The 14,035-nt window shown below is 45.5% G+C and overlaps 1 protein-coding gene across 1 annotated transcript in view; it reads right to left on the bottom strand.

Moving 5' to 3' along the window:
* Positions 1–14,035, bottom strand: part of PTPRJ (protein tyrosine phosphatase receptor type J) — a 164,341-nt gene that overhangs the window by 26,599 nt on the left and 123,707 nt on the right. The window contains exons 7-11 of the mRNA XM_044749878.2: positions 10,982–11,248; positions 8,275–8,532; positions 3,821–4,078; positions 2,817–3,089; positions 277–567 (exon numbers count right to left, since the gene is read on the bottom strand). Coding sequence (XP_044605813.2) covers positions 277–567; positions 2,817–3,089; positions 3,821–4,078; positions 8,275–8,532; positions 10,982–11,248 — 1,347 coding nt within the window. The remainder of the gene's footprint in view (positions 1–276; positions 568–2,816; positions 3,090–3,820; positions 4,079–8,274; positions 8,533–10,981; positions 11,249–14,035) is intronic.

The raw sequence follows: 14,035 nt of genomic DNA, 5'->3' as shown, positions 1-14,035 counted from the left end.
AGGGAACTCACTACTTAAAAGAAAATGTGGCAATGAATTATTCTGTTAAGAAAAGGAAAATTTGTAATGTAAAAATGATTCCCTCTTCTCTGCTTTTGTAGACTAGATTTCTATAGAATTGGATTAACAGTCCATGCCAACAAAAACAAATATTTTAGCTGAAATTTAAAAGAAAAAAAAAAGCAGATTTCTGGGCCACACTTGCAGACCCACTGGGTCAGCGTCTCCAGGGGTGACCACAATGCCGCTTGGCCACCCTGCTGCCACGAAGCCCACCTGTGATGCCAGTGAGGCACGTGCTTTGGGAGGGGGGTGCTGTCTTGTTACAGGACAAGGCAGTGATGCTGATGTTGTACGAGGTAGAAAAATTCAAATACGTGACTTCCGTCCTGTACTCGGTGTTATTCTCCGAGGAGCAGCTCTTCCGGTATGTCAGATTTTGCCAGGCCTCACAGCTGATCTCCAGCCTGAAGCCTTCGTTGGTGCCGGGAGGGCAGGCCCACTTGAGAACCAAGGTCGGCTCTTTGGGGACGACCTCACAGTGGAAGGAGGCTACTGGTGCAGGATCTGCAAAGCAAGCATAGCACATTGTGAGATTCTGGGACATCTGCCTTTGCAAACACTGACACGTGCGGGGCAGTAGAATTCTGGCCCATTTGCAAGGAGGAGTCCTGTGGTATGGGAGAAGAGGCAGAGGCTGACCTTGAATCGGGTATTACTGAACTGGGTGACCTTGGGTCAGTCACCCAACTGCTCTGAGCCTCAGCTCAGGCCTGTTTGAGGATTAAATGAAACAGTGGTTGTCAGTCACTGAGCTGGAAGAGAACAGGGCTCCATGAGAGGTAGGTATATCATACCATGGGTGGAGCAGGTTTTCACCTGTGTCATCTCATTTTGGGGCCCTCTCGACAACCCTTCTGGAACAGGTAGGGCTAGGACTGTCTCATTTTGCAGACGAATCAACTGAGGCCTAGAGAGGTGAAGTAATTTGCTGAAGAAGTGGCATGGCTGGTAAGTGGCAAAGCCAAAGCTGGATCCCAGGTTTTCTAAATCCCAGTCCAGGGCATTTTCTAAACACACAACATGCTCAATGATCAATGGTAAATGGCATGAGTTTCCTCATCTTTAAAAGGGGGTGTTATTTGTTTCTACCTGAGGACCAATAGAGGTTTCTTGAGGGCCAACATGAAACTGATGTAAACGGAAAACTCTCTATTAATATCCTGGGGGAGAATATTATCATTACTTTAATGTTGTCGAATTTTAGAGCAGGAAAAGCACTAATAAGTCACGTAGTGCCTCTCCACGCTCTCTGCCGGAGGCCTGGAAAGGTAGCCTCCCCAGTTCATACCTTCTCCCACAGCTGCTGTTCCCTCCACCCCCAGTCATAAATGCTCACATATGTTTTTCTCCTGCTACAGGCTGCCATGATTATGGCTAAGAAAAGTATCAGCAATGGAAGCCACCCAAATACCAAAGATCAGAGTCTAGACCAGGTGGCTGGAGCCTGAGGCAGCAGAGGTGACTCAAAGCTTCAGGGATTTCTTTAGCCACGCCACGTGAAAGGTCAGAGGGTCATCGAGGTTCCCACACGACCAGGGAGGCTGACCCAATGAGACCGCACCCCCCTCCAAATCAGTCTGAACACACTCCACTAGCTTGCTCTAAGGAAGGGAAGATGTAGCTGCAAAGTAGGTGGAGAATAAGGTGGTACTCGGGTGCCGCGGGGACAAAGGCGCCACAGTCAGAACAGCGAGCAGAAGTCCTCACAGCTCTGCAGACATTCCCTGGGTTCCTCTCTGAAAGTCCTCAGTTAAACCCAGGGCTCTTCTCTTTATCGCACTTTTCGGATTGAGAAATAAGGATCAAGAGGGGGCTGGCCCCGTGGCCGAGTGGTTAAGTTCGCGCGCTCCGCTGCAGGCGGCCCAGTGTTTCGTCGGTTCGAATCCTGGGCGCGGACATGGCACTGCTCGTCAGACCACGCTGAGGCAGCGTCCCACATGCCACAACTAGAGGAACCCACAACGAAGAATACACAACTATGTACTGGGGGGCTTTGGGGAGAAAAAAATAAAATCTTTAAAAAAAAAAAAAGAAATAAGGATCAAGAAAGTAGAAAAGGCTGAGCATCCATTTTAACAATATCCTTTCCACCTTCTTCAGTGTAAAAGCCAAACTATGAACTACAAGCCTGGATGTCATCTATGCCCCAGGCCCTTACCTCTCAGGCCTCACCTCTTACCCCTCGTCCTCTTGCTCCCATGGATCCACTCCTGCCAGCCTGGCCTCCTGCTCTGCCTTCAACAGAGCAGGCACTCTCCAGCCTCAGGGCCTTTGCACCGGCTGCTCCTCTGCCTGTAATGCTCTACACCCTGATATCCACATGGCTGGCTTTTTTACTTCCTTCAAATCTTTGCTCAAAAGTCACCTTTTCTTTGAGGCCCTCCATGGACACCCTAGACCAACACTTCATTCCGCCTTCCTTGTTTTTTTCCCTCTCCCTAGCAGTAATCAACATCCGATAACTTATTTATCTTGTTAACTATGGCTTCCCCATCAGAATAAAAGTTCCAGGAAGGACTTTTCTGTGTCATTTAACAGTGCCTGGCATACAGTAAGCACTAAATAAATATTTGTTGAACGAATAAATGATGAGGGCAATGAGATAGCACTACTAAGCTAACAGGAGGTCTCAGAGAGCTCCGTGTCCCTTCTTGCACACCACACGAAACCTGATGAACTGAGGACTGTGGAGGACCGACCTGCAAGGGCAGCACCACACAGGAAGGAGGCCAGAGGCACCCGGGGCCACTCACCTGTACAGAATGACTGCGAGCCAGGTGCCAGTGACTCGGTGACATCCCCCACTTGTGTGAAGATCTCCACTGTGTACGATGAGCCAGGTATTAATCCGGTGACTGTAGCAGAGGTGACGCCAGTGACTGTGACTGCCGTGTGGCTGGAATTTCCATCTTTCCCAAAAAGTAGGCGGTAGGTGTACCTGGGAGAGGCTTCGTCAGAGTTCTGCCACTTTAAGGTTGCTGCTGTGGTGTTGGTACTTATTTCAATGTCAGACACAGTGCTGGGCCCTTGATTTAAAATTAAAACAATAAAAACAGTATAGATAAGCTTGAGTTCCAGGACTACTTTATGTATTGCATCTAAAAAGAGACTGAGACTTTTTGGGGAAAGAATGAATAAAGCTACTATTTTCTGCCTCAAAAGATGGAAGGCTTCCCAAGGAGACATTCAGGAAATAATTATATAGGTTAAATCTCAAAAGAATTAAAGTTTTTCAGGCTTCTTTTCATACTTCAAGTTTACGTGAAATATATTTTCAAGATACAATTTCCTATGTTTTTGAAATCTGGTTAATGAAAGGGAAAAAATATACTAAAAAGATACTATAAACTACCATCCCTACCACATATTTAGATCACATATGAGCAAAATGCCCCCGCCCCTGTTGCATGCAGAGCTCTTTATTTGAGCAGTATCTTCCGACGCCAACATGACAAGGTGACCTCCTCTGGTCTAGATTCCCAAGGAACGATTGCAAGGTTAGGTTCTCCATGACCTATAGGATCACTTCCTGCTTCTCAAGACAATTCCAAGTTCACATGGGTCAGCACCAGCGCCCCATGAGAACAGCAGGACCTTTGCTGAGGCTGACGTTTTCAGCTTAAGCAGTTTCACATTCTACCTGGAGCCCAGAAACACCATGGGCGCTGACCGCATCATCTAACCAGTGCTTAGTTCTCACCCTCCCAAGTGAAAGACACTCGTGCCACTCCTTCGCTGGGCATCCTCTGACACTTACGTGTGTACTGTTCCGTGAAGTTGGAGATCCCACGAACATGGTTCACTTCTGGAGAGATCGTGATGTTATATAAGGTGCCCGGGCTCAGGTCCCGGAGAGTGACTGCTCTGTAGGAACTGTTCCTCTCACAAGAGCCGTTCTCAGACTGTACGACTAGATGGTAGATGTACTCAGAAGCATTGTCCGTATTCCGCCACTCCAGCTGCATTTCCGTCGTGTTGACATGGATCACACGGATGTCAAACACTGCACCGGGGGCTGGTTGGAGGAAAGGAGGAAAAAAGGAAGTCTGTTCAGAACCAGTATAACATCCAGCTTTATTTCAATGTATCTGTCAAAAGAACTTGCTTTTTCACCATCAAACTCTCAGACGAGTACACAAAGGGCAAACTCCAAGACCTACGTGAGAAAGACACACCTTCAGTTCTTTCAAGAATTTTGGCTCTTCTATAACACAGATGAACTTTGCAGTTCATTGTATCAGTTCTCTGGTCTTTTGCTTTTGTCACAAAAATGCCCCCTTTGGGGGTCTTCTGGACTGGAAATCATGTTCAGTTCTTGTTCTGAGTATTGGTGACCAGACAGGTTGAGTTTGTGGAAATTCATCAAACTATGCACTTAGGATGTGTGTGCTTTACACTAAGTATATTATATCTCAACAAATTGTTTTTAATCAATGTTCTTTTCTCAAAAGAAAACATCTTCCTATAACACAGTCAGGCATGCTGAAGAGAAAAACTGAAAAGGGCAACTGAGGTGCGGTCACTGTAGAAAACAGTATGGAGAGTCCTCAGAAAATTAAGAATAGAACTACCATACGACCCAGCTATTCCGCTGCTGGGTATCTATCCAAAGAACATGGAAACACGAATGCATAAAGATACATGCACCCCTATGTTCACTGCAGCATTATTCACAATAGCCAAGACGAAGCAACCCAGGTGCCCATCAAGAGACGAATGGATAAAGAAGATGTGGTATATATACACAATGGAATACTACTCAGCCATAAGGAATGATGAAATCCGGCCATTTGTGACAACATGGATGGACCTGGAGGGTATTACGCTAACTGAAATAAGTCAGAGGGAGAAAGTCAGATACCGTATGATCTCACTCATAAGTAGAAGATAAAAACAATGACAAACAAACACATAGCAGCAGAGATTGGATTGGTGGTTACCAGAGAGGAAGGGGGGAGGGAGGAGGGCAAAAAGGATGATTAGACACGTGTGGTGATGCATTGTAATTAGTCTTTGGGTGGCAAACACGACGTAATCTAAACAGAAATCGAAATATGTAATGATGTACACCTGAAATTTATATAATGTTATAAACCAATGTTACCGCAATAAAAAAAAAAAAATTAAGTAAGCAACCTGCAAAAAAGAAGTGAAAAAAGAGGAGTTGACATTTACTAAGTGGGAGCATTTGAGGCTGGAGGGAGGAAGGGAGAATAGGCACACACCCTCCACCTTCCCGAGGTGGAAGTCAGGAGAGAAATGACTCACATGAGTGCTCTGGGGACTGTCCTCTGATCATGTCACCCCAACACACTGAACCAGTTGCAATTCAAATGCATGATCCAGGCCCAGAAATAACTACATAAGCAGGGTCTCTCTTCCGCCCTTGCTTCCAAAGCTTTTCTCTCTTGACCTAGTAACCAAGGTCATCTCCAATGAGAGGAAGTGGGTGACCAGGGGACAAAAGAGGGAAACATTTGCACTGTAAAACCCTTTGTATTTGTTTTTAATTTTGTACACATGCATGTACTATCTACTCCAAAATCAAATTTTCTTTAAAGTGGGCTCTCCTTAAAGAGGGGAGAACTTTGAGTGTCTTCTTTCCCTCCCACTAGATTCCCAATGTCAAAGGGATTCCACAGACAAAAGCCCAGGAAAGGCAGCTATTTTCCATAAAAATAATTAAACTAGAAATAACCTAAATACTCCATAAAAAGCGAAGGGCTGTGTAAACTGTGATCTGGCTCCATGATGAAATATTCCGCAGCCACTAAAAACAGGAAGACCATACTAACTAGGGGGGGAAGCTATAATATACACTGAGAAAAAAGGTTCAAATACAAAATAAAATGATTTGCATAATAATTACAGCGATGTAAACAAATTGTCTTACATAATTTACAATACATCCAGACCAGCAGTTCTTAAACTTAAAGGGGTCTCAGGACCCCTTTACCTTCGTAAAAATTATTAAGGCTCTTATAGAATTTTTGGTTACGTAGGTTATATTTACCGTAATAGAAAAAAATGAGGAAATTTTTAAAACATAAGAATACACCAGCAATACAGTGGAATACTACTCAGCCATAAAAAAGACAAAATCGTCCCATTTGCAACAACATGGATGGACCTTGAGGGTATGATGGTTAAGCGAAATATGCCAGACAGAGAAGGACAAATACTGCATGATTTCAATCATACTTGGAAGATAAATTAACACATAGACAAAGAGAACACAGAGTAGTGGTTACCAGAGGGAAAGGGGGTTGGGGGTGGGCATAAGAGGTAAAGGGGCACATATATCTGGTGACTGACAAATGATACTGTACAACTGAAATTTCACAGTTATAAACTATTACGACCTCAAAAAATTAAAAAATAAGAAATAAAATAGTAAAAAGCATTAGCAAACGTTTGAACCTGAAAAACAAAAAAGAATACACAAGCGTATATGCCATTAGCCATGAGAGTGATGATATCATCCCCTGTTCTATAGCATCTGGAAAACTCTACTGTACACCCATCATGAGAGAAGGAGAATGAAAAAGCTACATAACACTTTAGTAGTATTATGATAATAACACCTCCCAGACTCCTTGAAAGAATCTCAGGGACTGACAGAGCTCCCTGGATCACACTTTGAAACCACTGATCTAGCTCTGGGGTCAGCAAACTTTTTCTAAAGGGTCACATAATAAATATTTTATGCTGTGTAGGCCATATGGTCTCTGTTGCAACTACTCATTTCTAGCACCAAAGAAGCCATAGACAGTATGTAAACAAGTAAACATGCTTGTGTTCCAAAAACACTCCATTTACAAAAATAGGCATTTTTTGGTGGGAATGCAAACTGGTGTAGCCACTATGGGAAACAGGATGGAGATTTCCCAAAAAATTAAAAATAGGGCCGACCCCGTGGCATAGTGGTTAAGTCTGGTGTGCTCAGCTTTGGCAGCCCGGGTTAGCAGGTTCGGATCCCAGGCACAGACCTACACCACTCATCAAGCCATGCTGTGGCAGTAACCCACACATAAAGTGGAGGGAGACTGGCACAGATGTTAGCTCAGGCCTAAGCTTCCCCAAGCAAAAAAAAAGAAAGAAAGAAAGAAAGAAAGGAGGGAGATTGGCAACAGATACTAGCTCAGAGCAAGTCTTCCTCACCAAAAAAAAAATTAAAAAGAGAAATATCATACAATCCAGCTATCCCACTACCAGGTATTTATCCAAAGAACTTGAAATGAACAATTCAAATAGATTTATGCACCCCTATGTTCACTGCAGTATTATTCACAATAGTCAAGACATGGAAGCAACCCAAGTGCCCATCAACTGATGAATGAGTAAAGAAGACATGGTATACACACACACACACACACACACACACACACACACACACACACACACACAATGGAATACTACTCAGCCATAAAAAAGACAAAACCATCCCATTTGCAAAAACAAGGATGGTCCTTGAGGGTATGATGTTAAGTGAAATAAGTCAGACAGAGAAAGACAAACACTGCATGATTTCACTCGTTTGTGGAATATAAACTAACACATGGACAAAGAGAACAGACGAGTGGTTACCAGAGGGGAAGGGTGGGCAAAAAAAAGCAGACAAAAATTAGACTACTGGTGATGAGCACAATGCAGTTTATACAGAAACTGATAATATTGTACACCTGAAATTACACAATGTTATAAACCATTATGACCTCAATAAAATAATTGTTAAAAAACAAGCAGTGGGTCAGATTTGGCCCAGGGGTCATTATTATCTGTTGACTCCCAATTTAGACAATGGAATGTCAGGCAGGTATTAAAATTATCCTGTAGAAATATTTATACTGACAGGGAAGAATATTCATAATAAACTGGTAAGTGGAAAATAGCAGACTATAAAACCACATGCATAGGATGACTTCAATGTTTGTAAAAGAAAAGAAAAAATATATATATATATATATACACGTGTATATATCTTAAAATTGTACAACATGAGACACCAAAAGTTATCAGTGATTATCTCTGGTTGACAGTTGACATGTGATACTATTTCTTTTTGCTTGTCTTTTATATAATAAATATGCAGTACTGTCATAATTCTTTTAAAGATTTCTCTCAGACAATTTTTTTTAAAAAGAAATATTTGGAAAACCTGACATTTATAAATTACACTGATTTCCTTTAAGAAACATCCTACTTGCTTACCAGTTCTATCGCAAATTGTCTGGGAATCCCCTTTCGTCCCATTTGGTCCTTGTGGAAATATTTCAAAGCAATACTCAGTTCCAGGGTATAAGCCACCAATGACAATACTCTGGTTGGTGGTGGTTTCTACCGAATGTGTTCCAGCTGGAACCCATGTGGTATGTATCTCAAAGGAATCTGAGTCGTTCTTGCTCCAAGCTAAGCCAATCTCCCTCATGCTGACACTCGTCACTCGAAAGTCGGAAACTGGTCCAGGGGCTGAGGGAAGAAAGTAAACAACTGGATTAAGAATCTACTTCTCCAGAAGACAAAGGTGACTGAACCTCACAAAATATTTACACCGAGATTAAATGCACCCTTGGGACACCTGAGCTCTCTTTCTGTCTTCTTTGTATTATCACCTACAACACCAGCCCCTTCAGAAACTGATGTTTCTGACCATTGAGAGGACGCTTGGCTACAAGAGGGCAGAAACTGTGTGCTTAGGTTGTACAAAGTCATTCTCAGGAAACAAGAGGAGGTGGGAACCCCAATGGGCAAAGGCTCACGCTCAGGACTTTGGCTACTGCTGGCTGCTTTATCTTACATACATTACTAAACCTTCCACAGCCTCCTTTTAGGGAGGAGTAGCAGAGGCTGCTGTTGACCCCCAAAACCCATTCCCCCTACTCTTTGTCTTTAGTCATACACTCCCAGATTTTCAGCTGCGTACCTGGCTGTTGGGAATAAAGACTACATTTCCCAGCCTCCCTTGCAGCTAGATTAGCCATGTGACTAAATTCCAGTCAATGGCTTGAGAACAGAGGGACTGTATGACTTCTAGGAAGCATCCTTAAAGCATGGAGCACTACCTTCCGCCCTTCCTCCTTCTTGTAGCTGGAATGTGGATGTGATGACTGGAGCTCAGGCTGCCTAGCCCTAGAACCAACATTGTGGCTGTGGTGGTGGCTGCAGCTTCCTGATCCCAGGACTGCAGCTCACAACGTACATTCCTGGAGCCAGCAACCACAGCCAGGGCTGCTGACGGTGACAAAGCAGGTGCCTCCCCAGGTGAGGTGTCCCACATCCTTAGTTTGGGAGTCATTTCTGGGCCCCAGCCTAAAGCCTGCTCTCCAGCTATTGTGAGTTGAATTGTGACCCCTCAAACTTCATATGTTGAAGTCCTAAGCCCTGTACCTCAGAATGTGAGTATAGAGATAGGGTCTCTAAAGAGGTAATTAAGGTAAAATGAGGTCATTGAGGTGGGCCCCAATCCAACATGATGAGTGTCCTTGTAAGAATAGGAGATTAGGACACAGACATAGACCAAAGGACAGCCGCATGAAGATGCAGGAAGAAGGCAGCCATCTAAAAGCCAAGCAGAGAGGCCTCAGAAGAAACCAGCCCTGTGTCACCTTGATCTCAGACTTCTCATACCCAGAACTGTGAGAGAATAAACTTCTGTGGGTTCAGCCTCCCAGCCTGTGGTACTTGTTAGGGCAGCCTGAGCAAAGTAATACACCAGCCCTTCAAATGCGTCTATAAACCCTCAATTCCCAGGGCTAAATCTCTCTCAGCTTAAAGCAGCTCACAGTTTCTGTTTCCTGCAACTGAGCCCTGGCTGACACTCGACCACCCCATCCTGCCTGGCATGGAGCTTCTTTTCCAAGAGAGAAATAACCTCCTGTCTTGTTCAAGTGAATCCTTCACGAGTTTTTTGTGACTCACAGCCAAACCTAATCTTAACTAACAGAGAGATTAAACAGTCAAAAAGTAAAAAGTGAAGAAGCAAGAGCAGATTCCGTTTAGCCCAATGAGCCCGTCCGGAAGATATTTAAGAATGCCTATGGTGTGTTTCCCAGGAAGCAACAGACACTCGAGTAAAGCCTTCTTGTGGGACAAGCCCTGGGTCCAGAGCCAGGTACCCCTGGGTTCAAGTTCCTGCTCTGCCATTTGCTACTCTGTGGCCTTGGGCAAATGGTTCAGCCTGCTGGCTGTAGTTTTCTCATCTGCAAAACAAGGATCCTGACTCCCACCACAAAGGCCACTGCGACCCATGTGAAGCTCCGGGGAGAGTGCACTTCCAATACTGTTGAACTACTCTGCTACTGGCACACCATTACTGTTTTATTTTGAATTACTGGATCTTCTTTGGAATAAAAAGCTTTTTATTTGTTGCCTGTCATCTTATCTTTAAGGGACAGTTAAGCAAAGAAAGGACATGACATACCTGTGCTCTGCCTCATTATAATGTCAGCATCCAAAGGACAAAGATACGTGAATACCCAGTCATTTTTGTCTCCGTGTATGAATTTGCTCTAGCTCTCCACCACATGAGAATGGGCGCTACAGGCACGGGCTGGAGTTGAGTCAGCTCAGCTGTCTAATCCCACCTCTGTCACTTAGCAGGTGTGACACCTGCCTACAGCACTCTCTCAGCCTTGGCTTCCTCCTCCATAAAATAAGGCTAATGCCAAACATGTCAGAGATTTGTGATCATTAAATGAGACAGTGCAAGGAAAGCACATCGCACGATGCTCAGCACGTGGGTAGGGTCAATGAATGATCCTGTTATGATATCACACAGCCTGAAGGAGGTAAGAGTCCCTGGGGGCCCACACACTGAGCTGTGCTTCCCTTGAGGGCAGGAACAGAGCTCTGTCTTGTACCTGGGCCTGGTGCATGGCTAGCAGGGAAGAAAGGCTAGCAAAGCTACGAGTGAACTCACGGGTGTACACTTGGAGAAAGCCTGGCATGCCCTTAGAACCGTTGCCAAGGAAAGGACGCACGGTGATGTTGTATAAGGTACTAGGGCTGAGCTGACTGATGAGGGCACGAGTCTCATTGACGGTGACATTGAGGACACTGGTCTCCGTAGCAACTTGTATCTCATACATATAGACAGAGGATGACTCATTATCGTTGATTTTCCAGGTCAGGGTCATGTTTGTGGCACTGATGTTCACAACTTGGATGTCAAAAACCTGACTGGAGTCTGTGAAGACACAAGAGGAGTTAACAATAACCAAACGGCCAAGCCAAAGAGGGAGAGAGAGAGAGAAGCTGTCATCAGGGCATGTCATCAAATCTAAGAAATACTCTTGCTGATTGTTCCTGCCTATTCTACACAATTTAACCACAACCACAACATACACACAGGTACAGGGGTCCCAGCAAAACTCAGGCATCCTCTTAGGTGAAGAAACAACCTGGCCAATTGCAACCACACAGCTACTCTTTGTCCATCTTGTGAGTTGACTCTTAGAGATATGGTGGACTCCCCAAAGAACAACGCGCACTCTACAGATGCCTTGGCTCGTGATCAACTAAAGATCACAGACTTTACCAACAGGTAGGTCTGGCTTCCATGGTTAGCTCTGCTTTAACAGCCAGGTGCATCTTAGGAAAATCACGAGTTCAGTTTCCTCACCTATAAATCAGGATAACAATCCTAACCTCAAGAAAAGATAACACAAGAGTGCCAGCTATTCCCACTTGTCCACCCCAGCCTCCCAATCCATCCTCTGTCATTCTCCTGCCTGCTCTGTGCCCAGGGAGGCTGATCACTGCACACTGCATCATTGGGGTGAAGGAGGACCCTGCCAGATGGCCTGGGATCAGGTTCTGCCAACGTGCAATATGGGCAGGGTCCTGGGGGGCTCGAGGAGAAAGCAGTGGAGTCCTTCTCCCACTGCCTCCACTCTGGGCTGCCTGTACTGGCATGGCTGCATCCTCCACCGCCCCAGCCCTCACTGGGCTCCGCCCTCCCTCTTGCCCTTCAGCCTTAGAGTTGGTTTTCTGCCATGACTAGTCTCAGGTGTCTCAACATCCTCTGACGGTCTCTTTAATCCCAGCCCACCTAACTAGTCACTTGAAAAATGCCTGATATGATATACGTATATGTATGCATATGCACATGTATATATGATGTATGTATGTGTATTATATATGTGATACACACACAAACATATACACCAAATAGAGTTAAGGCTACTGTAATTATTTATCCAGCACTACGACAGCTTAACACAGACCGGGCTGTGCATGCATCCATATGAGCAAGAGCCTAAGATGCAACTGCTATTACTTTAATTCTGCTCAAGTTGCTTTAAAAAGCAAGGAACCCAAGGCCCACACTAATCCACATGATCCCTTTTAGCAAATCTGGCACAGGGCCCATCGTCTGGAAGGACAGACCCAGGTCTGGGGTGCATGGCCTGGTGAGGGGCCCACAGGCTAGACCTCAGCTGCATTCACCCAACTGCACAAGCAACTTGTGTGTAGGACGGCCCACCCACACCCCCATCAATGGTACCCCTGGAGGAGCCCCTTCCTGTTCCTCCTCACACCTTACTCACTCCAGACACCAACCCCTCCTCACCCGGGAGCCTCCCACCTGCCAACCTGCTGGGTCACGGAGGGCCCCAAGAGGCCAAGTGGCCTTTCCTACAGCTGTATCTTCCCGTCCTCCACCCACACATTAGCATCACCAGTGGAAGAGGAAAGAAGGAAGGAGGACACAAGTGGACTCTCCATCACTGTGGATCAGGAAAAGCAACAGCTCCTTGCAGACATGACTGTCACAGCCTTCTTGCCCAAATTTCCCAGCCCTATGCAAGTAATACAGCCTGGCCACTAACTGCCTCCAAGTAGTCTACAGCATGCCCCTCGCTCTCCAAAAGCGAAGGAGACAACTCTCATACATACAATATCTCTCTAGGAATCAATCAGCCTCTCCAGAATTCTCAGGGTCCTTCATACGTCACTGAAGCCCAATGCCTCTCTACCTTCACACCTAGGCGTCCATCATCTGCATTTTCACTCATGATGTTTCCTCAACTGATATGTCCTCCTCCTTCTCTCCGTTTATCCAGATCCTACCCTCCTTTCAAAGCAAGTTCAAATCCTGCGTGTAGAAGAGGCCTTCCCCGGGGGTTGACATTAAGACCCGGCTCTAGCCTTCCAGTGTCCACAGCACTTAGCGGCCAGCAACAGGGGGCAGTGGCTGTGTGTTACCTGTGAAGCACCCAACCCTCTCTTCCAAACAGCACCCCAACCCCCCTTGGTGGGAGGAAAGGCTTGTCACTTATGTGGAAGCTGCAGGGACAGGGGCTCCCTTACCCAGCACAGCTCCCCAGAAAGCACAGGACTTTGAATCCTGAGGGAGTGTCACAGGTCCAGGGCAATCCAGCCAGCGTTTCCCGGAGGCTAGTCTGGTTTCTGTCCTTGGTCCTCCAGCTCCCACCCTGACTCCCTCCGTTCTGTGGGTCTATAACAGCCTTTCACAATAGAGATATTTTGGGATGAAACAACCAGAGTCAGCCCATGCTGCCTGCAACCCAAGCCCCCGAGGGCTACGATGCTGCAGCGTTTGCTCCTGACCCTCAAAGCTAACCATGTACTTGTCCACGTATGTCTGTCTCAATCTCCCATCTATACTGCAATGCCCTGAGGGCAGGAACTGTGCACTGCTCTACCTCCTCACCAGCACCCATCCAAAAAGCCTCCACATATTGGTCTACTTACAGGGTGGGAGTGCTAACAAATTATACATAGAAAGCAACAGTGCGCATGTCAACAAGTTTCAATAGAAAGATACGTATGCATTCCAAGGTAAGGCAAAAAAGAAAACCCAGTTTCTTATCTCAAAGGGAAAATACTTAAGCAACATTGACAAAATAAATCTCTGTTCATAAGAGAAAAACATTACACATTGCTGGAAGTTGTATTGTCTCACCGGCTAGTATGCAGAGATATGAAAGAAAGACAAAGGCAGCGCCTA

Source organism: Equus asinus, chromosome 17 (genome assembly GCF_041296235.1).
Source record: "Equus asinus isolate D_3611 breed Donkey chromosome 17, EquAss-T2T_v2, whole genome shotgun sequence".
NCBI classification, from domain to species: domain Eukaryota; kingdom Metazoa; phylum Chordata; class Mammalia; order Perissodactyla; family Equidae; genus Equus; species Equus asinus.
The sequence above is the reverse complement of the archived record's forward strand: the minus strand, read 5'-3'. Positions and strand labels throughout refer to the sequence as shown.